This window comes from Carcharodon carcharias, chromosome 2 (assembly GCF_017639515.1).
Source record: "Carcharodon carcharias isolate sCarCar2 chromosome 2, sCarCar2.pri, whole genome shotgun sequence".
Taxonomy (NCBI): domain Eukaryota; kingdom Metazoa; phylum Chordata; class Chondrichthyes; order Lamniformes; family Lamnidae; genus Carcharodon; species Carcharodon carcharias.
This window is the reverse complement of record NC_054468.1, coordinates 211,498,303-211,524,037: the sequence shown is the minus strand read 5'-3', so window position 1 is coordinate 211,524,037 and position 25,735 is coordinate 211,498,303. Positions and strand designations below refer to the sequence as shown.

The 25,735-nt window shown below is 40.9% G+C and overlaps 1 protein-coding gene across 1 annotated transcript in view; it reads left to right on the top strand.

The window, feature by feature from the left end:
• fmn2b (formin 2b) overlaps positions 1-25,735 on the top strand; it is a 401,079-nt gene that overhangs the window by 305,999 nt on the left and 69,345 nt on the right. Inside the window, exon 16 of the mRNA XM_041207507.1 lies at positions 16,546-16,597. Coding sequence (XP_041063441.1) covers positions 16,546-16,597 — 52 coding nt within the window. The remainder of the gene's footprint in view (positions 1-16,545; positions 16,598-25,735) is intronic.

Sequence of the window (25,735 nt, the reverse complement as noted above, 5' to 3'; positions counted from 1 at the left end):
ATTTTGTTCCACTATATATAATAGCTGACATCCAGCCTCAGCTTATGGGGTCTTTCACGACTTTTAAGTCATTGTGCTTAGAGTAGCAGCTGGAGCTTTATTTTGAATATGCAGGAGAGAATTGTCCACCTACATTGAGATGAATTGCCTTCACTTTGCAACTGCACCATTATTTCCAACTGCTGGAACTGCACCAAGATAGTTGACTAGTTCAGTTGCAGTTAGGAAAGCAGGCTATTTGGTGAATGCAGAATTTGCCCATGCTCCACAGTTTAGGAGCTGCTGATAGATGTACAATCAACCTACTACATGAGCCCTCTGGTGGCCATGGGCACAGTTGATGCAAAGAGAGTTGTAACCGCCTGTTGTGTCTTAATTGCAGCCGAAGGGCTGAGGGCTTTCGACAATGAAAAGCCTTTTGCTTGGCAAAAATCTAATGAGCTTCACCTTATAGGGCATTAAAACCATTAAGAATACAACAGAAATATTACAATGAGAGGCTGAAACCAACACCTAGTTAATTTACGTAGTAAGACTAAGATAGTGGAAAGTGTTGAGTTATCCGATCCCTGGTATTTTAAAATAACATCTCAATTAATACTTAAATATCTAAAGTGATTGTTTTTGTTTAAACTGCAGTGGCCATCCTGAATTTAATACTGGTTGATTGTTAATTTACTAATTTTACAGCAGCACATCTGTCTGGAATGACAAAGGTGGATTCTACACCCTTACCTGAAATGACCAATATGGAAATATTATATATGTGGTACTATTCTAACCTCTGGTAACTCAGTTCAACCATTTTGGGATTGGATTGAAAACAGAGCACCAAAGACCATTGACCACCAATGGAGGAAACCTGTAGGTTTGGCGAATTCAGCACATTTTATTCACTACCATATTGCTTGGCCCTTTCTTTGCCTCTATGTATTTCTCTCCAGATTCTCCATGTCCTTTGTTTCTTTTTCTATCTAAATTTATGTTTAATTAAAAAAATCTTTGTTTGACTCCTCTAGAGCAATCAACCTAACTAGAATCATGAAACCATACAGTACAGTAAGCCAATCAATGCATTATGCCTGTGAAAATACGATCCAATTAGATCCTTTCCCCATAGGCCTACAGATAACTCCCCTTCAAATATTTATCTAATTTCCTTCTGCAAGTTATTATTCAATCTGCTTCCACCATTTTTCAAGCTGTACACTCTGATCATAACTTGCTACATAAACCTCTCTTTATCTCATCTCTGGTCCTTTTGTCAGTTACCTTAAATTAGTGTCAAATAAAATTTAATTTCTTTACAGCATTTGTATTTTGGAGTTCTGTTGGTAAACTGTACAAGTGTGCACACCCTAGAATAGATACAAACATTGTCAAAATGCAAGGCAGATCGTTGGCCAGTTCCATTATTCTGATTTTTTTTTTCAGGATAAAACTGGGTCCAAGACTGAGTCACAAATACAGTTCTTCATTGGTTTTTTGTACATGTTTAGTTAATTTGATTGTTTTCCTGAAACCCTTTTTGTATTTCAATAATTTAGTTCTGCCAGTTTTTTTTTTAAAAAGTAAATCCTGCTTTCATCATTACTGATGCTTGTGAGGCAGAAATAAACATGGGTTTTATTTTAATCCCAGCATTCTTTTGCTGTGAAATTTACAGTTAAAGAGAAATCAGATTAGTTTATTGAAAACTGTAGGCTACAATTAAATTACTAAATACTCTGAGGACCTAGGTAATTGGTTCAGAGAAACCAGAAGTGTTCATAGCCATAGATTTAATCATATTTATCAATCTGTGGAGCCAATTTGGAAACTGTCAAGGAGCTTGAAAGGTCATGAAATGTTACATTTTGAATTTTTTGCTTGCTTCTATGCATGTGGAGCTCCATTTTTATTGTTGTATATGAAATTACCCATACTAAGAATATTGACACGAGCTCTTCATCTGAACATAGGCAAATCTACAGTTCATGCAAGTACAGCCGTTATGCAATGTAGAACTAGCCTATCCAAACCTATACTCAGATGTACTAGATCCCAGTTCTGCAAAGTGTCCCTGCTTCCATGACATGACCAACCCATCAGAACTTTCTTCTTCCAAACTTTCTCCATTGAATTAACCTTGGGGTAAAGTGGAACGATACCTGGACTCCAAAGGTTAATTTATAAGAAGAGATTACACACAGGATTTTATTCCCTGTAATTTAGAAAGTTAGGGGTGAGTTAATCGGTGCTGAACACCACTTGGAGGAAGTACTGAGGGTGGCAACAGCACATAATGTACTTTGGGTGGGGGGGCTTAATTGTCCACCACCAAGAGTGGCCCGGTAGCACCATTACTGACCGAGCAGGCTGTGTCTAAAGGACATAACTGCTAGAATGGGTCTGCGGCAGGTGGTGAAGGAACAAACGAGGGAAAAGCATACTTGACAAACCTGCCTGCCGCAGATGCATCTGTCCCTGACAGCATCGGCAGGAATGATCACCACTCAATCGTTGTGGAGACAAAGTCCTGCCTTCACATTGAGGATACTCTCTATTGTGCTGTGTGGCACTACCACCATGCTAAATCAGATAGCTTTCGAACAGATCTAGCAACTCAAGACTGGGCATCCATGAGGCGCTGTGGGCCATCATCAGCAGTGGAATTGTACTCAAACACAATCTGTAACCTCATGGCCCAGCATATCCCCCACTCTACCATTAACACCAAGCCAGGGGCTCAACCTTGGTTCTATGAAGAGTGCAGGAGGGCATGCCAGGAGCAACCAGGCATACCTAAAACTGAGGTGAAGCTATAACACAGGAGTACTTGCGTGCCAAACAGCATAAGCAGCAAGTGACAGAGCTAAGCGATCCCATAACCAACGGATCACGTCTAAGCTCTGCAGTCCTGCCACATCAAGTCATGAATGGGGACTGACAATGGAACAATTCACTGGAGGAGTAGGGTCCAAAAATATCCCCTTCCTCAATGATTGAGGAGCCCAGCACGCCAGTGCAAAAGATAAAGCTGAAGCATCTGCTACAATCTTCAGCCAGAAGTGCCAAGTGGAAGATCTATCTCAACCTCCTCCAGAGATCCCCAGCATCACAGATCCTAGTCTTCAGCCAATTCAATTCACTCCATGTGATATCAAAAAATGGCTGAATGTACTGGATACTGCAAAGGCAATGGCCTTGACAATATTCTGGCAATAGCACTGAAAATTTGTGCTCCAGAACTTGCCATGCTCCTAGCCAAGCTTTTCCAGTACAGCTACAACCCTAGCATCTACCCAGCTATGTGGGAAATTGCCCAGATATGTCCTGTACATAAAAAGCAGGACAAATCCAACCTGACCAATTACAACCCCATCATTCTACTCTTGATCATCAGTAAAGCAATGGAAGTGGTCATCACATTGCTATCAAGCGGCACTTGCTTAGCAATAACCTGCTCACTGATCCCCAGTTTGGGTTCCACCAGGGTCACTCAGCTCCTCACCTCATTACAGCCTTGGTTCAAACATAGAATTAAGAGCTGAACTCTCAAAACAAAGTGAGAGTAACTGCCCTGGACATCAAAGCTGCATTTGACCGAGTGTGACACCAAGGAGGCCTAGCAAAAATGGGAATCAGGGAAAACTCTCCACTGGTTGGAGTCATACCTAGCACAAAGGAAGATGGTTGTGTTTGTTGGGGGTCAGTCATCTCAGCTCCAGGACATCACTGCAGGAGTTCCTCAGGGTAGTTTCCTTGGTCCAATCATCTTTAGCTGCTTCATCAGTGACCTTCTTTCCATCATAAGGTCAGGAGTGGGGATGTTTGCCGATGATTGCACAATGTTCAGCACCATTTGTGACTCCTCAGATACTGAAGCAGTCCATGTCCAAAAGCAGCAAGACCTAGATGATATCCAGCCTTGGGCTGACAAGTGGCAAGTAACATTCATGCCACACAAGTGCCAGGCAATGACCATCTCCAACAAGAGAAAACCTAACCATCGCCCCTTGATGTTCAATGACATTACTATCACTGAATCCCCCACTATCAACATCCTGGGAGTTACCATTGCCCAGAAACTTTGTTGGACTAGCCATATAAATACTATGGCTACAAGAGCAGGTCAGAGGCTAGGAATCCTGCAGTGAGAAACCTCACCTCCCGATTTACTAAAGCCTGCCCACCATCTACAAGGCACAAGTTAGGAGTATGATGGAATTCTCCCCACTTGCCTGGATGAGTGTAACTCCCACAACACTCGAAGCTTGACACCGTCCAGGACAAAGCAGCCCACTTTATTAGCACCACATTCCACAAACATTCATTCCCACCACCACCAGTGCGCAGTGGTAGTAGTGTGTACCATCTACAAGATGCACTGCAGGAATTCACCAAGGTTCCATCAACAGCACCTTCCAAATCCACGACCACTTCTATCTAGAAGGACAAGGGCAGCAGATAGATTGGAACACCACCACCTGGAAGTTCCCCTCCAAGCCACTCACCATCCTGACTTGGAAATATATTGCTGTTCCTTCACTGTCACTGGCTCAAAATCCTGGAACTCCCTAACAGCACTGTGGGTGTACCTACACCACATGCACTGCAGTGGTTCATGAAGGCAGCTCACCACCATCTTCTCAAGGGCAACTTGGGATGGGCAATAAATGCTGGCCCAGCCAATGAAGTGCATATCCCTTGAAAGAATGAATTAATTAAAAAAATAAGTTGAATGAGATGCAAGCAATGAGGGTGACGATACATATGGCAAGCAAACTAGCATTCCCTCACTTCCTTACCCATCAAGTAGAAAACACGTAATCACTTCATCCCACAAAGGGAAAATTAATATCTCCCATTTTTAATCCCCCTTCAGCACCTCGCCCCTACTAACTTTTTGTTCAAGATGAATGGGAATGATTTTGGGGATTCCCATTAAGCCATTTACTGTATTCGCCAATGAGGTGCAATTTGACTTCTGTATTTGGAGACTGGACCACTGTCAGTGGTCAGATATCAGTGTTAACTGACAAAGGTGTTATGTTTGGGTTTGAAATGTAATCAGTTCTGCATGCCCCATCTGGCTTTCCCAGCTGATCACTTCCCACAGTTTAGGTCCTTAGCTGTGACGTCGTCCATTGCAAACTCCAAACCAATGTCTTAGCAAGTGAATCCCAATACCAAGCACAACTTGCTGTTGTTCAGTACTTGTATTCATTGAAGAAGAGGAATCAATACACAACCAACCAAATCACATCCCAATGTCTGGATGTATACACTAGACAAACTTTTGCCATTCTACCCCCAAAATTATGCTAGAGAATCTGTCACAGTAGAATCCTCATGTAACGTCCAAGAAAGATTTGGTCCAAAAATGGCGAGAGGCAACAAACTTCAATGTGGGACGAACACTTCAGATGTTGATGCTTCATGCCAAGTCCACTGGGCCAATTTGGAAACAGCTCGCATGAAAATTGATGCTGATAAAACATGCACTTTAACAGTGGATAGAAGCCATTATGGATAACATAGACCAGACAGAACGTTTGGTTGAGCAAACACTCGTGGATACCTTAATGTAATTAACAGTCCCCCACATGCCACCCTCTGTAAACTTGGAGTCATCCAAAACTCTGCTGCCCATATCTTAACTCTCAGTAATTCCCTTTTCCCCCTCATCCCTATGCTTGCTGACCTACATTGGCTTCCAGTCATACATTCTTGCTTTCAATTCCCTCTGTGGCCTTGCCCCTCCCTATCTCTATAACTTCCTCCAACCCCACAATCCCCAGAGCTGTCTGCACTCCTCTAATTCCGGCCTCTTGTGCACCCCCAATTATGATTGCACCACCATTGGTGACCATGCCTTTAGTTACTTAGGTCCCAAGTGTTTTGTTGTGTGGTTGGGGTCTAGACAGGGGTTTTTGGGATTGTCTGTTTTCCCAAAGTATGCTGCTAGAGTCTGTAGTTTCTCAAAACCATTGCTCTTTACTTAAAGCAAGTATTTACACAAGGTTGGAGCTTCTCCTCCTCCCATCTCTCTCACTTCTCAGACGTGTGATCTGACATCACTATTATATCAACATCATGTATGCTTCTGATGTTAACCCTTGACTCTACATCGAATTCTGGAATTCCATTCCTGCACCTCTCTTCCTCACTATCTCATTTTTCTCCTTTAAGACCTTCCTTAAAATCTACCTCTTTGACCAAGTTTTTGTGACTCTGTGTCATGCTTTGTTTTATAAACTTGCGAAGTGTCTTGGGTGTCTCATGTTAAAGGTGATATATATATATATATATATATATATATATATATATATATATATATATATATAAATATATATATATATAAATATAAGTTGTTGTTGCTGGAAAGCCAAGCGGGCTATTGGGTTGGTGAAGGTTACTTCTTTGATCTCATGCCACTTACAGGAGCAAGTGAAAGTAACTCTGGAAAGCTTGAACAGGCACCAGAAAAGTATTCAGGCAATCCTTAGCATGGCAGCTAAGGTTCAAATCCCAGCCCAGACTTGGGATGGTGCCCACTTTATTCCATAGGGAGTCTGGCCAGAGAAAAATTCCAGTTGGGAAGCAAAAAGAGACTTGTCTCTGCCAGCTGCCATCCTTCCACTATCCCGCAACTGTGCTGACAACTCTGCCCTCCTACAAGTAAGCGAAAGGGATATATTCGGAGAACCCCACCTAATTCACATGAGTGGCTAGCATCAGTTTTGTGTTCCCATTTCTGAGCGCATCCTAAAGCATTCACGAGTGTTTTCTTGGGAATGTTTGAAGATTTACAGAGAAGGGAGATACTGTGCAAATAAACTCGTAAATTTTTATTTTTGGATAAGACTTTTTGTGGCTAGGAATACTGTTTTCCTGCTGATACTTATTGGATCCAGAATTCATGGGGGTTTTGGCTTACTGAGTCTAAACATTAAGCATACATCGCTGAGCCACAATTTATTTAAGTGGTTCAGCAAGACTAATGACCTGTGTGTGGCAACTATGCATCATTGAAGTCATTGCCAGCACAACAGAGTTCCACAAGAAGTTTTTTCAGTGCAACATGGTTAGAATGAACTGGCTACAAGGCACTAACACCCTCAGGATGGCTATCTAACACCTCTGATTCCAGTCTTTATAAAGTACAAAAGCTTCCTTGTATACCTATCCCCAAATAATTTGCATTTTGAAACGCTGTTGCTAGTCTTTATGGGAAGCAGTTGAAACTGCTTCTCTGTTCTGGGTCTGGAATTGGCTATCACCTGGGATAAGTCTCAGCATCACCTCAGGAAGACCCAGTTTGAGGAACAAATGGCACGCTGTCCCTTTTGGTGGTATGAACTGAAGTGTTTCAGGTTCATTGCCAATAACTGAGAGTACTGCCAAGTACAGCAGTGTCTGCATGTACTCGTAAGAGTAGTGGTGCCATGCAGCCTTTGTGGTTAAACGTCTTTGCACAATGGCCTCTGTTGTTTTGATAGGACAAACAGGTATCACAGACTGGAGAAAGTTTGACGCCCTTGAATGTTATAAACTGGTTATTAACACTTTCCTCAGAAGGTGGATTTCCATCTGGGAGGACAGGGAGATGAGATAAAGTAATAGCAAAATGCTTTATGATTTATTACTTGATGAGATCTTCATGGAGATGGCTTTTTATTCAGTATTTTATGAAACTTGAACCCTGACTCCCACATTCAAAGGTACTCAGTGCCTGATAGGGGGACCGCTGTGAGTCACCCCCTGCCCTTGCTGCTACTCCCCAAGATCTCCCCTCCCACCATCACTCAACTGCGGCCAAGTCCATTGGTGATCCTGGGCCTCGGGTGGCAGCAGCCTCTGCCTCCCTGGTGGCAGTGCCAAGCAGATAATACTAATAGCTTTTGTCAGGTGGGACTTCTGAAGCCAGGATCCTTGATCCTGGGAAGGCCTGCCACTGCCTAGTTAAGCGCCTGATTGACACTTAATTCGGTGGGCCTTTCCAAAAGGAAGCAACAGAAGGCTCTTGCCGGCTCCTTGGCCAGCGAGCAAGACTTCCATTGCCTTTGTTAAATACTATCCTTGTCTCTGAATAAACTTAGATTGTAATCTTGTAGATCCTTGTGGTTTTCTTAATCTCTCCTGATTTACAATCACTACTATACTGACACCTATATCAGCATGGACAGCCAGCGAATTTTATTCATATGGTTGGTTAAATACATCTATTGGGTTATAGCTATGCTCATCTTTGTTCATGTCCAAAATTGAATTGCCATTGTCCTGATAACCAACAGTGCCAACATTTAACCTGGTGTCTGCTGCTATATCCATCATGACGGAAGTGCTGTTAAGTGGTTGTGCATAAAGAACTTCCTTATTGTGGGGACAAGAGAAGAGTATTATCAGTCTAAAGTTCAACTAATAAAACTTGGGAACCCAGTGCCTAACAATGTTGAACAATGAAGTGTGATGTATGTTTACCTTTTGTTTTTAATTCATAGCTTGATTGAAACCAAAACTATTTGGACCACACTGTCTTCATGGAATGTCTATGTCTTGGACCAATAAGCATGAGGCTGCTGTGAAATTTATCATGGAAAGAATCCGCATGTTTTGCAAACGATCAGCTCGATCTACTTAAAATTTTGTTGTTGAATCATGTAAAAACTAAGCAAAATCTTTTTTTAATGAAATCTAAATTGGACAAATGAGGTAGATTGGTAGACCATTTACTAACATTCTAATCTGGATTTTTTATTTTGACTTTGTTTGAAAGAAGTCCAATCTATACATACATGGTTTCTTTCACACCAAGCCCTCATCTCTCTCTCAAACTGATGAAGCTTGACGTTATGTTTTTATAACATGTCTTTTTCCCCTTTTTTATAGGTTTCTTTATTATTTTCATGTTTCATTATTGATTTTTATTGCTGTTTCATTCATCTTTTCTATTCCTACCTGCTTAGCTCAGTGCTCTGGCTAGACTTGAAGGTCACTTACTGTTGTTTCCTTCAGTTCACGATCTGAAGGTCTGTCTCCAACTTAAACAAAACTACCCGAGCTGGCAGATTGTCTAACTTGCTGTGAATTTTTGAAGGATCAAGTCCCTCTATAAATAATCCTTTTTTTGTAGGCGGAGATTGAATTTCTTTCATACGAATGAGTAAAACTGTACCTCTGCTGAGTGATCCAGAATTTTCTTGTGTTCCATAAACCGAAACGTAGATAGAAATCTCGCACCCTTGCTACTTTTAGCTTTTCACTGTGATGAATTCATCACCTTCAAAAGAACCACTGGAGAATTTGCTCTTGCTTTATTTTAAAATTTCCTGACTTGCCTCCTTAGTGGGTGCTGGATAGGGGAGAATATTATGATTATTGAATGCATTTAGGATGGAAGGGAAAGAACTTGCATTGACGTAGTGCCTTTCATGTTCCCTCACTTATTGGAGTACTTTTGAAGTGCTGTCAATGTTATAATGTAGGTAAACACCATCGTGAATTTTCTCTCAAGATTCCAAAAACAACAATGAGATTAATAACCAACTATTTCCTTTTTTTTGTTGAAGAAAAAATGTGGGCCAGGTCACCAGGTGAGCCCCCGTTTTATGACAAATGCCATGCGATCTTTGGATCAGAGATCAGGAGAGTTTTCCTGATGACCCAGCCAACATTTATCCCTCAGCCAATAGCTAAAATGGGTGATATGTTCATTGTTTCTTTGCTGTTAGTGGGGCCTGGCTTTTTATGCAAATTGTATGTGTTTCAAAGCTACAGTTCAAAAATACTGATTGTAAAGTTCTTTGGAATGCCCTGAGAATGTGATAGATTTACACTGATATCACACCTATCATTTTGTTCTTTTACTGTTGCCTGAACCGGCAGATTAGGCCTCTGCTTAACATTTCATGTTCCCCATGTGGAACACCCTCAGTAGTGTACTGAAACATCAGCCTAGAATATATGCTTAGGTTTCTGGAATGGGGCTTGAAACAAGAATGTTTGTGATTCAAAGGAACCAGCGTCTGACTGAGATACCACTGGCACCTTTACAAATGCAAAGCTCTGCATATCTGTGTAAACCAAGTTATGAAGGCAAGGGGGGTCAAAAGGGAAATGCCACACAGGCAGGTGCTCATTCCAAACTTCTTGCAACTAAAATTTATGCAGTGTTGCAATACCAAGTGATCCACTAGGTGGAAATCCAGCAAATCTTGGACAGTGTTTAGGGATATTTCATGTATCTCACTCTTGTTGACTGACTGAAGTCCAGGCTTTCTGAACTTGTTGTCTTTAATTTCACTAGCTATACACTACTCCGACAATATCTCCACACCCACAGGCTAACCAAATAAATTGGTATCTGGTAAACAAAATTTAGCATTTGAGGGAAAAATCAGGTCCAATGTGTTTAAGCTGTGTGCATCTTGTTTTTTAATTCCCTTTCTTTTAACTCGCAAAGAATAATTTTAATATTTACTCAGTACCATCCACAATGTGATCTGTTTTGTCATGTGATACAGCAATTGCATCACAGCATTCTAAAGTCATCCGATCCAAGGCACCATGACCCTTAACTTAACTTAAAGCAGTGGTTCCGAAATGTTTTTGTCAATATATGACTTGGACAAGGCAAACGACCCTACGGACCACCTACCGGTCCTACCTTGCCTGTTTTCACTTGGCATTGCAAGCAAACTCTTCAGAGTTAATGGGAAGAATAGCATTGCTTTTGATGAGACACTAGAGAGGTGAACGCAAAATACTGCGGATGCTGGAAATCTGAAACAAAAACAGAAAATGCTGGAAAAACTAAGGTCTACAGCATGTGTGAAGAGAGAAACAGAGTTAACTTTTTGAGTCTGAATGACCATTCTTCACCTCGCCTCCGGTGAGGCGATGTTTGTTTCTAAGCTGGAGAGCTTCTGTCTCACACCAGGCTCCATGTTCAGCTGCTTCCTCTTTGTTTTCAGTACCACAAGTGTTGAAAACCTGACCCTGCAGCGTTTATTATACCAATAACCTAAATCTTGCTGATAAACCCACATTATTGCTTGTGCTTGTGACAACGCATGCTACATACACGGGAGTCGGTCTGGCGGTGGGGATGAGGATTATGGTCTGCTTTCACTAATGGCTCAGCCATGGCGTTGTGTGTTAGTGACTTGCGTTTGGACCAGCTAGAGGGCCAGTGGTCCATGGACCACAATTTTGAGAAGCATTGCTGTAAAGCAGCTGCTTTAGTCACTGAGTTTGGTAGATGTCGCAAGGCGATAACTTAGCCTGGAACCAACTACAAGACCACAAGATGTAGGAGCAGAAGCAGGCCATTCCGCCCACTGAGTCTGTTCTGCCATTCAATGAGATCATGGCTGATCTGATAATCCTCAACTCCACTTTCCTGCCTTTTTCCCATAACCTTTGTTCCTTTACTGATTAAAAATCTATCTATCTCAGCCTTGAATATACTTAACAAAAATAAAAATACCTGGAAAAACTCAGCAGGTCTGGCAGCATCTGCGGAGAGGAACACAGTTAACGTTTCGAATCTGTATGACTCTTCAACAGTTCTTTTGAAGAGTCATACGGACTCGAAACGTTAAGTGTGTTCCTCTCAGCAGATGCTGCCAGACCTGCCGATTTTTTCCAGGTATTTTTGTTTTGGATTTCCAGCATCTGCAGTTTTTTTGCTTTTAGCTTTGAATATACTTAACCCATCCTCCACAGCCTTCTGCAGTAAAGAATTCCATAGATTCACGACCCTCTGAGAGAAGAAATTCCTCCTCATCTCTGTCTTAAATGGGCACCTCCTTACTCTGAGATTATGTATATTAAAGCTATGGTCAACTATCTGCAATATGCGAGCATAGCTTCCAGCAATCGTAATAGAACTGGAAACATTTTTTTTTAGGAATTTTTATAGGTTATAAAGTCTGCTGCAAGTTCCCCCAAACTTTTATTAGAGATCAAAATATGAATTACAAATACCATATGTAAAGACATTGCCAGAAACCCAAATAACTGGAGTTGCAAGTTTGAAAAGTTTACGAAGTTAGGAGTGAGAAAATGAGATCAGATTGAACTTTTCTTCACCCAAAAAGTTACAGCTCAGCTTTAGCTGCCAGGGCAGGCAGTTGGGCTGGATTGTACAAGTGTGTGTTCAAGAGACAATGTGAGGTGTTTCTGGAAAAAGGAGGATTGATGGTAGTGTTGACATCTGAAGAAGGATTGTGTTCCTCGGCCCATGTATCTGTTTCTCTTTCTAAAAGTTGTTATATCAGCAGAATCTTACATTTATGGGCACTGTGGTTTCCGCTAAACAGAAGCATTAAATTCATTATCGAGCAAGATTTCACACAATTTAACTCATTGCTCAATTTGCTTCTTTACTGGTTTTGGTCTGATTCATTCAGAATTTGAGTGCTTGCAGAATCTCGTGCTCCTACTTGGGGGCAGGCGCATTTTGCGTTTGCATCACTGGATATCAAGAATGGGAAGTCAGTAATTTTTCAAAGTGGACTCAATGATTATGGAATCATCCGATATGACATAGTACTGAGATGAACTGTCAGTAAAGAGGGAGTGCTGCATTAACAGGGTAGTGTATTTCAGATGAGATAATAAATCTAGGCCCCATCTGCCTGTGCAGGTGAACACAATTGCTGTTTTTTTTTTTGCTTGCGGATGAAATTATGGGAGTTTGCTTTCGTTTATTTTTCAACTATATATTTGTAAACCAAATCAGCATCATCTGATACATATTCTAAGATTATGAATGACTGTTCCTTGGCCATCCTTTTAAAGAAAAGTAGTTTTACACCTCTGTGAATTTGCCGCACAATGTCATAAAGTCATCACAGCATAGAAAGAGGAAAATCAGCCCATCCAGCCATGCTGGCTCTGTAGAACAGTCCAGTCCAGTCAGTCCCATGTCCCTGCTCCATCGCCATAGCCCTGAAAATTATTTCCCTCAAGTGCCAATCCAATTTGCTTTCCATATCATTGATCTTCTCTGCTTTTATGGCCTGCTCAGACAGTGTGGTCTAGGTCATTACCGTTCACTGTGTCGAACGTGTTCTTCCTCACATTTCCCCCACAGCCCACACTGTACCTCTTACCCAAAATGTTAATCCTGTGTCCCCTCATCCTTGTAGTGTCAGCTAATGGGAACAGCATTTCTATTTCTACCTTATCTAAACCTGTCATAACCCTGTAAACCTCCGTAAGATTGTCCCTCTGTCTCCTTTGTTCCAAAGGAGAACAACCCCAGCATCTCCAACCTAACCTTGTAGTGTTATGATCCCCGTAGAGACCAATAACCTTAAAAAAAAGAACTTCCAGCTAAGAACTAAAAGAAAAACACAACAAAAGGTGAAATGCTTAAAATGTTTACTGCAGTGAATGACTAGAAAAAGTACTATTGACTAAGCCCTATTTCTTTTTGTAGGCAACTTACACTTTAAACTACAGAACAGAATACCCCCACCCACCCCCCTTTCTTCTTCTTGCCGAAATGAGAAAGTTCACATCACTGAAATATTTTATACTATCCTTTACATGGACATTCAGTTTTCCCAGGATCAATCCAAAGTGATTCTTAGGTCCCAAGAGTTTATTCCTGCTCTTTTCTTTTCTCAGCCTGGTAACTTGCATTGTTATAAGTGCCTTCACAGTGAGGTTTTCTTTTCCTGGAGACTCTTCCTCTAGCTCAAGCTAGGCAACTACCAGCCTCATCTTAACTCTCCATGAATTTTGTCTTTTCAACCTGGATGTGACCTTCCACCCATATTCATGCATGACAAGCCCATAAAGATTTCTTTGGCCTCGAGCTGCTTCCTCTCTCTTGAATCCATGCAGACTCTCCAAAAAACTGCTTTTGATATTCAATGCTATTCTAAGAAATGCTCTAATGGCTTTCTCTGCCTCATTCCCAATGGCTACGTGAATCACATGGGCCTTGTATCCAGGTAGAAATGCTAACTAGCTACCCTTGAGAGCCCAACTTTCTTTTATTTTGGAGTTAAGTGGAGAGTTTAGAGCACAACTGTTTAACATACTCAACACTTTATTTCTGGCACTCGCAGTGTCTGGGTAACATATAGCCTGCCGCAATTATCTTTAAGCGTAAATACCTTGCACCTTCTTCCCAGCAAAACAATCTAAGCCTTCCTTCGATCTCTAACAATCAAACCACCCAGGCTTACTGTCAGGTAGACTTTAGAACAGGTCATATAACCCCATCCACCTTTCTCTTTATTCAAGCATTATCCCAGTTGAAGATCCAAAAAGGGCAGGACTGGGTATTAAATAGTCCTAGATTCAAGATGTACAGAAAATATAGGAAAGGAAGGAAAGGGGGAGGGGTGGCAGTATTGATTAAGGAGAACATTGCAGCACTTGAGGGAGGGGATCAAGGACAGAATCTGTTTGGCTAGAGCCAAGGAACAAAAAAGGTGTAATTACATTTCTCAGCATAGTCTATAGGCCATGAACTAGTGGGGAAAATGTAGAGGAATAAATTTGCAAGAAAATTACAGGGTGGTGCAAGAATTATAGAGTAGTTATAATGGGGGACTTGAATTGTCCAAATATAAATTGGGAAAGTAATAGTTAAAGGGCAGAGCAGGGCAAGAATTCCTAGCGTGTGCCTAGGAGAATTTTCCACAGCAGTATGTTTTCAGTCCAAGGTGAAAGAAGGCACTGTTAGGTCTAGTTCTTGGGAATGAGGTGGGCCAAGCGGATCATTGTCAGGAGGGAACATCCAGAGGACAGTGATCATTGTATAACAAGGTATAGGCTGGCTATGGAAAAGGACAAAGAACAAACCAGAGTAAGAATAATTAACTGGGTGGAAACCAACTTTAATGAAGCAAGAATGGATCTGACCCAGATAAACTGGAATGAAAGATTAGCAGGTAGTGTTTGAAGTGTGTGTTTGGGCACAGTCAAGGTATATTCCCATAAAGGGGAAAGGTAGGGCAAAAAAATCCAGAGGCCCGTGATGACAAAAGATTTAAGGATTAAGATGAAGAAGAAAACATGTGATGTCAGGTGAATACATTATATGGCTCTTTTTGCCTCTAGCTCACTAACCTTTTTCACTGCACGTATCATTCTATTCTTTGTCTGCTCCTATCTAGTATGGTATTACTTCCTTCTCTAGGACTCCTCTATGCACTTTATTTTTCTTTTCTACTTCTTTAAGCTGATGCCTCAGTCCCCTGCCACTTTGGTTTAAACTCACCAACCATAGTAGTGTACCCCCACCCTTAGCCACCACCACTACTTAGGGCTTAGGTGGAATTTTGTGTTCAATCCTGGAAGCCTCACTTTTGGATGGACCTTTAGAGTGAGAGACTACAGAGGAGATGAAAGACTTCAGTTCTTTGGAGAGACTTTTTTTTCTCCCTGGAGCTGAGAAGCTAAATGGAAGAATTTAAATATCATATTTTACTCATTCAATAACAAATATGATTGTCCCTTGGCTTTCTGTTGAAAATATTAAGATTTTTATACAGGTATGCATTCAAAACCAGCAACAACTGATAAAAGTTTCTCCATTGTGCAGAAGTTAATGGTACCTTCTATTTTGCCTGCACAATGGGAAATGGGGCAACTATTAGCAAGAGATTTCGGTCCGAGGTGTCAGTCATGATCTAATGTGGTATTCCTATCAGATGCAGATCTGAGAATAGAATGCTATTTTTTTCTCTTTTGGATATTTACTGTCAACATTGATTATTCAAAAATCGCAAAATGCATAACCAGGAATTAGAATAAATTTTCTTCTACTACTTGTTAAGCAGTATGTTTGATCATTGCAGATTCGAAGGTGAATTTTCTGCTAAGGACAGAAGTTGTCCTTGCAGCATTCTATTAGCTATTTAGTTCTGAATTCTGAGCAATGTTTTACTGTGTACACATAACTAATTTAAATTAGTATGAGACTAGCCTGAATTGTTTGGACTTTGGATCCTTTAAGGCATCAAAAACATGAAACTCTCATCATATTCGAGTGGGCTGTTGTGAAACCTGAGATTCAAAAGTTGGAATAATGATGGTGTTAATGCACCCAAATAAATATAATTTGGCAATCATTGACTGGATAAAATAAAGCCAAGTTTGACATTCCATTTGTAGTTTGTTTTCCTTGTATTGAAAGGAATTGATATTTCTAGAAAAACACATTAATATATTTGTACATTTCTAGATTAATTTTTCTTCGAACCTCTAGTTCTCTACTGAAGCACTAATTGTTCAGTGAACAGAAGAAACAGCCAACAAATGTTTTCCGTTGGCTTTCTGAAGAGGTTCTCAAATGTAATACAATGTCATATTTTGTACAGGGTATTTGAACTGGTGCTTAATGATTAAGCTTCAAAAATGTCAAGGGTCCAGGGCAGCAAAGTATGTTTCCTTACCCCTCTCATTGATCCTCCAATATAATTTTCAAAATTAGACTAAAAGCGACAACAGATTTATTTAATGACTCAAATTCGAAAGCATTTAGAGCTAACTTTTGATTGCTTTATTAATTGCTGTCTTTTTTTTGATTCACAGCAAAGATTGATCAAGAGTCTAAGGAAGCTTTCTTGTCTAGAACTCACAAAAGGTAATTATTTTCCAACCTCTGGTAATCCCGTATAAATCTCCTTGGTTAAGCAATGTATTCTTCAATGGTCTGTTCAAAAACCACTGCAGAATATATAAATGAATTGATATTTGGAAAGACATACTGTTATTAAAGAGTGCAAGTTAACTGATATTTATTTGCCAAAGTTGACATGGGTCTGCAGGTGTAAAGGATCAGGGAGACTATTCTTTCCCTCTATCACTTATTGCACATCAGACATTCAAAATGAAATTCTTGTCTTGTGGTGCATCCAAGATTTGCTAATTGCTTTGAAGATCGTATCAACTTTTAGTTCAAACACTGGTGCTGTTTATCTTGGAAGACCTGGCTGTTGATGGCAACATTCCCGAATGTGGTAATATTGTACTTCAATGAATGAGTCAGGATGAAAATCAGTTCACTTTTTTTTTTGTTCTTAATTGAACTACATAGAGAAAAGACAGAAGTTGGGCATGTCAAGTGAAATTATATGAAGTTGCAGTGTTCAAGCAGACTGTTTTCCTTCATCTTTCCACCCCCCTCGAGCTTCTTTTTTCCCTCTCCACCTTGCACTGGGCAAAGATGTCAGATATGCTGGCAATCCTCCGATATCTCTCTCGCAACTCATTTCTTACTGGGTATACATAGTGGAATGTTACACAGCTATTTGACCATGGAGACTGCACTACCAATTCCAGCTCCTTTTGAAACTGATGTCCATTTACGTGCTTTGCAGCTCAATTGCCACAGCTGAAGAGAAATGTTTTCCCTCACCAGCATGCAAGCTGATGTTCATAAACCTTTGGTGTGCACACAGTTAAATGTGGGCCCTCCCCAATCTGTTACACTCAACAAAGTACACTGCAACGCTTTTATCAGTCGAATCCTTGTAAACCCTATATGCAGACAGTTGAAGGTAGAAGTGAATTGCAGGAATGAACTATGGCTAATTGATTAATGGCAACTATTGCACAAAGCTGGTACTGAAGATGTATCCTCTGTCAATTAAATCTATGGTAAGGTCCATCTAATAAACTAATGGGTCCTGTGTTCTGTACCACATCCTTGAGAGTTCATTTTTTTTCACTTCTTCTCACTAGCCAATCTGTTCCCCTCCCCCTCTCTTTGGAGTGCAGACATCTTTTGGTACTTTGCTCAAGTGGCCATTAGTCATTTAAGTCTTGACAGAGCGTGCTGGCAGATTATTTAACCTTGCCAGGGAGGAGGGAATACATTGCAGCTGAGCCTGACCCTGCATTTCCCTACATGTACATTCAAGCAGAGGTTATGGAATTGTTTTAAAATGTTAATATCCTGGTGGTTTTATTTTTCTTCTCCCGACCAGGGAACACAGTCTGGGACATGGTCTCAGAATAAGGGGCAGACCATTTAGGACTGAGATGAGGATGAATTTCTTGACTTGGAGGGTGGTGAGCCTTTGGAATTCTCTGCCCCAGAGGGCTGTGGAAGATCAGTCATTGAGTATGTTCAAGACTCAGATTTCTACATCTCAAAATCATCATGGGATACAGGGGCAGAGCAGGAAAATGATGTTGATGTAGAAGTTCTGCCATGATCTCATTGAATGGCAGAGTGGGCTTGAAGGCTTGAATGGCCTTCTCCTAGTTCTTATGTTGTTAACCTTGGACTGCATCAATTGATTTCTTGCATACATATCGCAACTCTGAAAGAAAAATAATTCAGCAGAAGCTGGTGACTGGACCTGGGATGTTTGCATTTCACTTGCACTTCCCTCAATTTAGTCTACTGCATTCGCTGCTCTCAATGCGGTCTCCTCTACATTGGAAAGACCAAATGCAGACTGGACGACCGTTTTGCGGAACACCTTCAGTCTGTCTGCAAGCATGACCCAGACCTCCCTATCGCTTGCCGTTTCAACACACCACCCTGCTCTCATGCCCACTTGTCCGTCCTCGGCCTGCTGCATCATTCCATTGAAGCTCAACGCAAACTGGAAGAATAGCACCTCATCTTCCAACTAGGCACTTTACAGCCTTCAGGACTTAATATTGAGTTCAACAACTTTAGATCATGAACCATCTCCTCCATCCCAACCCGCTTTCCAATCCCCCTTTTTCCAATAATTTATAATTTTTTATACATATTTTTCTTTTCTTTTCCCACCTATTTCCTTTATTTTAAAATGTATTTCCATCCATTGTTTTATCTCTACCTTTTAGCCTATTTCAATCCCCTCCCCCCACCCCAACCCCTCTAGGGCCAGCTCATCCTGCTTTCTACCCTTAATGTCATCATTAGCACATTCCTTAGCTAATAGCACCACCTTCAACACCCCTTTGTCCTTTTGTCCATGACATCTTTGGCAATCTCTTCTTTGCCTCCACCTATCACTGGCCCTCTATCCAGCTCTATCTGTCCCACCCCCTTCAACCAGCTTATATTCCACCTCATTTCTATATTTCTTAGTTCTGTTGAAGAGTCATACAGACTCAAAACATTAACTGTGTTCCTCTCCGCAGATGCTATCAGACCTGCTGAGTTTTCCCAGGTATTTTTGTTTTTGTTTGCGTTACTTGGTTGCTAACAAGGTAAATTCACTAAGCTATTAGTAGAAGGATCTGTGCCATTCACAAAGTTGAGGCAAAATGCTGATGAGATGTCTCAAAGTCATGAGAAAAAGATTCCTGTTCCTCATGAACATGCAGTGCCTTCCAGTCTTACCTCCTGGGAATATGTATAGTTGGTTACGAATACAAATTTGATTACAATGTGAAGAAAAGCTTGCATTTATGTAGTGCCTTCTATAATCTCCCAAAGTCCCAATGCATGGTGCAACCAAATAAGTACTTTTAAAGTGTAATCATCATCGTAGTGTACAGAAATGCAGCAACAAACAATAATAATTTATTTCCATATGGTTAAGGGGATAAATGTTGGCCAGGACACTGGGGAGAACTCTCATGCTGTTCTTTGAATAATGCCATGGGATCTTTAATGTCCACCCAAGGGACATTAAAAAGTCTCATCCAAAAGTCAGCACCTTCAACAACCTAGATTATGGGCTGAAGCCTATGGAAGTGGGACTTGAACTCTTAACCTTCTGACTCAGTTGAAACTGTGACCACTGAGCCAAGGCTTGACATCATGTAATGGCCTCCATGGGCAAGTGGCTGGCTGGCACCAAATGACCAAGGCAAAATGCCAAGCGGTTGCAGCCTGTGCATTAGTTGCCTTTTGCATTAATCTGATGCTTTGACATGAGGGACAAGAGGAAAATATAACGAGGAAAATTTTAGGGAAATCCATAATTGTATAAACATTGGAGAGGAGAGGAAAGAGAGATGAGACACTGAGCAGGGCTAATTAGAGTGAGCCTCCAAAAGAAATTTGTACTTTGTATGCTGTAGCATAGACAGTTCAAACAGAATGAATACATGAAATGGCTGGGTTAAAAATCAGATAACTGTGATAGATCAGCCGGCAGCTGTCCTACTGGCTCCATGGTTAATATGTTGAAGATTTATCACAAATGTTTTGTATGGCTCCATTACAATAAGAAGGCAATCAGGCAAACTAGATGGGTACAACAGTTGTGATTCTTTTTAGCTGTTTTTCTTTGTTTGATGTCAGGAAGAGGGTAATTTTATGTATTTTAAAAAGGAAGGTTTTATGGGATAACCTAAGGATGAAGCAAGATTTAGTCTTCAAGAAAAGAAGCACAGTTATCAAATATGGAAAAAATGAGTGCCATGGAATACTACAGAACGTGTTATTTTGTATGTAATAGAGCCAGAATGATCAAGGATGACAACCTAAGCTCATTAATGCAGGTCATTCACTGCAGTAAAATGTTGATTTCTATTCCTCCTGTCACTGCCCCCACACCCCATTCAAAGTTTGGCATCCAAATTAAATTTGGAATAAAGTTGTTCTGACTTCTGAAGGCCATGGTTTTTATTGGGACGCAGCAACTGATGATGCTTGAAGTTTATTTTCCATGAATTCACTCCGGTAACTGGTTTAAATGTTCAAACAGAGGATCCAAGCAGCCATTGGGTCATGAATAGCACTGCAGGTTGGAGCAGAAGCTGAACAGAGGTTGCATGATGTTGACATGAAGGACCGGAGTTTGGCTGCTGAGGTAGGCAGCTCAAGTTGGGAAATCTTTGCAGCTCGCACCCCCAGACCCGCCTCAGTAAAAAGTACCCTAAAACATGCAATTTTCACTGTGGGGTATGGGATGGAGTCAGACCCACCAACCCCAAAAGCAGAGCATAGGTGGCCATGGCAAGTGCTGTGGCAGGCTGGAAGGCCCGCCTTGGTTTTCTGGGATTTTGTCCCAGTTATGTTATAAGTTATTAGGCCCTCTAGCCCTGACATCTCACACTCTCTCACCACCCCTCACTCATCCTCAATGGCCCCTCATATTCTTTATGCTAAATCGATGCCAACTCATGCCCCTTCCTACCCTCCAAGGTCCATCATACCTCCATACCACCTTCACAGCCACCCATCCAGCATCCACCATGGGCAGACTTCAGCAATCATATGAAGATTTTTTAAAAACTTCTAACAATCTAAAATGCTGTCACTCCTACACACTTGATATTGAATAAGAAACTCCCATTTATAGAACCCAAGCATTTAAATCTTCTCAAATGTTTACGCTCTTACAAAAACAAACTTCTATTTAGAACCCCCCCATCAAAGACAGATAATACTTTGATAGCCTCTCAAACTATCAATCAAACTGTGAACTCAGAGCCCCCTACTGAGATAATTGTATGATTTGAATTTCAGCCAAGCATTCATAGTGACAGAATGATGGCCTTTGGGTAAATGTCAACAGAGAGCTGTATTGAAAGTGCACCGACCGCATGCAATTTTTTTTCTAACCTATGCCTGTCAATCAAGGCTTAATGGGGGAGTTTCTAAAACTGACAGCTGCAGCTTGTTTTCCTAAAGAAAAACTTTAACCACCCATCTCTTTTTAAAAAATCTTCAAATCATGATGGTTATGTGGACCTTATCTGCCCTTCCAGAGTATTTATGTCTACTGCATTGCTCTGTGGCTCCCACGCTGCCGGTCAAGACCCTTACAACAGCCAAAATGGGGTCTGTTTATACTCAGCAGTGAGTAAAATGAAAGACACATCGGAACAGGCAGATATGCAGCAGAAAGACCATGTGCTGCATTTTACGAAACCCCCCACCACCCCCCCACCCCCCCGCTGCGTTCAAACCCTCCGGCTGGGGACAGTCAAATTCCACTCAGTAATCCAAGAAAAACTTAGCAGTCAGTCAGTCAAGCATGTGCTAATAGAGAAGACTCGGCATGGATTTGTTCAGGGCAAATCGTTTTGACTAATTTGGTTGAGTTTTTTGATGAGGTAACAGAGGATGGATGAAGGCAGTGCCTGAGGACGTTTGATAAATTAGCACATAATAGACTTGTTAGGAAGTTTGAAAAATAAAGCCTGCAGGATTAAAGGGCCAGTAGCAGCATGAGCACAAACTTGGCTATGGTCCAAAAGGCTGAGAGTACTGCTGAATGGTTGTTTTTCAGACTGGCCTGGAAGCATACAGTGGATTTCCCCAAGGTCCAGTGGTAATAGTGCTGTTTTTAATGTACATTAATAACTTGGATTTGGGAGTAGAGGCATAATTTTGAAATTTGTAGGCGACACAAAACTTCCAAGTGCCATAAACAGTGAGAAAGGTGATAGTATGACTTGAGGAAGCCGTGGACAGACTGATGGAATGGCCGGATGTATGGCCAATGAAGTTCAGTGCCATAAACTGTGAGGCCTTAGAAGTTTAAAGGGGATGCAAGAAGAGAAAGACTTGGGAGTGTTTGTGCACAAATCTTTGAAAGCGGCAGGAAAGGGTTACAAAGCACCTAATGTATATGTACAGTCCTGGCCTTTATGAGTAAGAAGCATTGAGTACAAAAGCTAAGAAGTTAAGGTAAACCTATGTAAAATGTTAATTCAGCCCCAGTTAGACTATTGTGTTCAACTCTGGGCACCACACTTCATGAAGAAAGTGAAGGCTTTGGAGAGGGTATAGAAGAAATTTACTAGAATGACTCCAGGGATGAGGGATTACAGCTACTTAGACTGGAGAAGCTGAGGGTTTTCTCCTTAGAGCAGAAAGGCAAATACATTTGATAGAGGTGTTTAAAGTAATGTAGGGTTTAGATAAAGTAATTAAAGGGAAGTTGTTTCCAATGGCTGAAGGGTCGATAACTAGACCCGACAGATTTATCACAGAATCAGAATTGTTATAGTGCAGAAGGAGGTCATTCGGTCCATCGTGTCTGCACCAGCTCTCCGAATGAACGTTATGACTCAGTCCTGTTCTCCTGCCTTTTCCCCGTAGCCCTGCACATTGTTTCTATTCAAATGATCATCTAATGTCCTCTTGAATGCCTCGATCCACCATACTTACAGGCAGTGCATTCCAAACCCGAACCACTTGCAGTGTGAGAGTTTTTTCTTGTATCTTATTTGTTTCTTTTGCAAATCACTTTAAATCTGTGCCCCCTGGTTCTTGATCCCTTTTATGTGCAGGAACAATTTCTCCCTATCTACTCCATCTAGCCCTTCATGATTTTGAACACCTCTATCAAATCTCCTCTTAGTCTTCTCTCTTAGGAGAACAGTCCCAAATTCTCCAACCTATCTTCATGACTGAAGTTTCTCATCCTTGGAACCATTTTTGTAAACCTCTTCTGCACCCTCTCCAATGTGTTCACATCCTTCCTAAAGTGTGGCACCCAGAATTGTACACAATACTCCAGCTGAGTATTGGCAAAAACACCAGAGGTGACATAAAATCATTTTACACATATAATTTGGATTTAGAATACACTGCCTGATATGATAATGGAATAAAAATTCAGTATTGTGATGCACTATCCTATTCTAAAAGCCCATGGGATGCAGGGAAATGTGAGAGTTGGATCCATAATTGGCTCAGTTACAGGAAAGAAAGCGTAACGGTTGATGGATGTTTTTGCAAATGGAAAACTGCTTTCAGTGGCTTTCCACAGGCTCATTGGGGCCATTGCTGTTTGTTGCATATATTAATGATTTAGACTTAAATGTGGGAGGCATAATTGGATACTTTGCAGATAACACAAAAATTGGCCGTGTGGTTGATTGTAAAAGGATAGTGGTCAACTCCAGAATGTTATCAATGGCTTGGTTGAGTGGGTGGAAAAGTAGCAAATGAAATTCAATCTAGAGAAGTGTGAGGTAATGCATTTGGGGAGAGCAAACAAAGGAAGGTAAAACACAATAAATGAGAGGATATTGAGAGGGGTTGAGAAAGTGGGAGACCTTGGAGTGCATGCCTACAGGTTCCAGAAGGTGGCAGGGCAGGCGGGTTAAGTGGTGAAGAAAGCATATGGAATGCTTTCTTTGATGGATGAGTACAGTTCTGGTCACCACATTATAGGAAGGACATAATTGCTCTGGACAGAATACAGAGGAGTTTTATAAGAATGATGTTGGGGTTTGAAAATTGCAGCTGTGAGGAAAGATTAGATGGGATAGGCTTGTTTTTCTTAGAACAGAGGAGGCTGAGGGGTGACTTAATTGAGGTGTACAAGATTGAGGGGCCTAGATATGGTAGGCAGGAAAGACCTGTTTTCCCTAGCAGAGAGGTCAATTACCAGGGGACACAGATTTGAGGTAATTGATGGAAGGATTAGAGGGGACATGAGGAAAAGCGTCCTCACGCAGAGGATGGTGAGTGTTTGGAATTCATTGCCTGGTTTGGTGGTGGAGGTAGAAATCCATGGCTCATTTAAAAGGTACCTGGATCTGCACCTGAAGTGTTGTGATATGCAATGCTACGGACCAGTTGCTGGAAGGTGGGGTTAGAATAGGCAACTTGTTTTTTTTATTTTTCTTTGTCAGCCAGTGCAGACACAATGGGCTGAATGGCCTCTTTCTGTGCCATAACTTTTCTACGGTTCTATGGTTCTACCAACATAGAATTATGAAAGATCTTTTGATGATAAGATATTGTAGATGCACTTTGTTTCTACCTTATTTTCCTCCTTTATGTTAGGAAAATAGGACTGAATTTGCAACAATTCTGACACCATCTTGTAATCATTTGATTAAAAAAAAAAATTCCTCTCACTTGCATCATACTGCCTCTACTGTCCTCAGTGTGCATTACACATAATGATCATCTACAATCTAAATGTTTGTTTGTGAGGCAGGAAATAATTCAGTGGAGAACAATCCCCAGCAGACAATCTATGTTCGGCTGACAAATTCTTCTGGCAGTACATATCATAACTTGTCATTTGAATTTCTGCCTTCATAATGGCTGTAAGTTTTCCTTCATATTATAGAGTAATTATATGATAATTAGCTACATATTGAACTCGTGTTTCAGATCAATTCTGCTTTGAACTTTGACCAAAGCATTGAAAAGGAGAACTAATGAGGTTTGATGGTTGGTGATTTAAGCAGCGATTTATGATGGCCAAACAAAAAAAAAATCAAATTACCTAAAATTGTTTTTTAACAAATCCCTTTGAAATGTTATTAAAGAGCAGCCGATTAAGTTTCTCCTTGTGACTCAGACCTTGTAAGACTGTTTCGTGTTATTTTTCTTATATAATGTAAACACTGAAGAAAGGCAATGTGTCTGTTTGTTTTAAAGAAAAATAGAGGACAAGAGCAAAAAGAAATTTCACTCAGTTGCGAATTGCCTTTTTGTTATCCTTAATGGTATACATAATGTATGCTTAGGAATTAAGCTTCATTGTTTGCCACTTTGGCATGATAACATTTTTGAAAATGTAAGTTGTTTAAACAAGGTAAACAACAAAATAAATAGAAAAAAAAAACCAAAACAGAATTACCTGGAAAAACTCAGCAGGTCTGGCAGCCTCGGCGGAGAAGAAAAGAGTTGACGTTTCGAGTCCTCATGACCCTTCAACAGAACTGAATGAATATTAGGAGAGGGGTGAAATATAAGCTGGTTTAAGGTTGGGGGGTGTGGGGGAGAGAAGTGCGGGGGGGTGCTGGTGTGGTTGTAGGGACAAGCAAGCAGTGATAGGAGCAGATAATCAAAAGATGTCACAAACAAAGGAACAAAGAGGTGTTGAAGGTGGTGATATTATCTAAATGA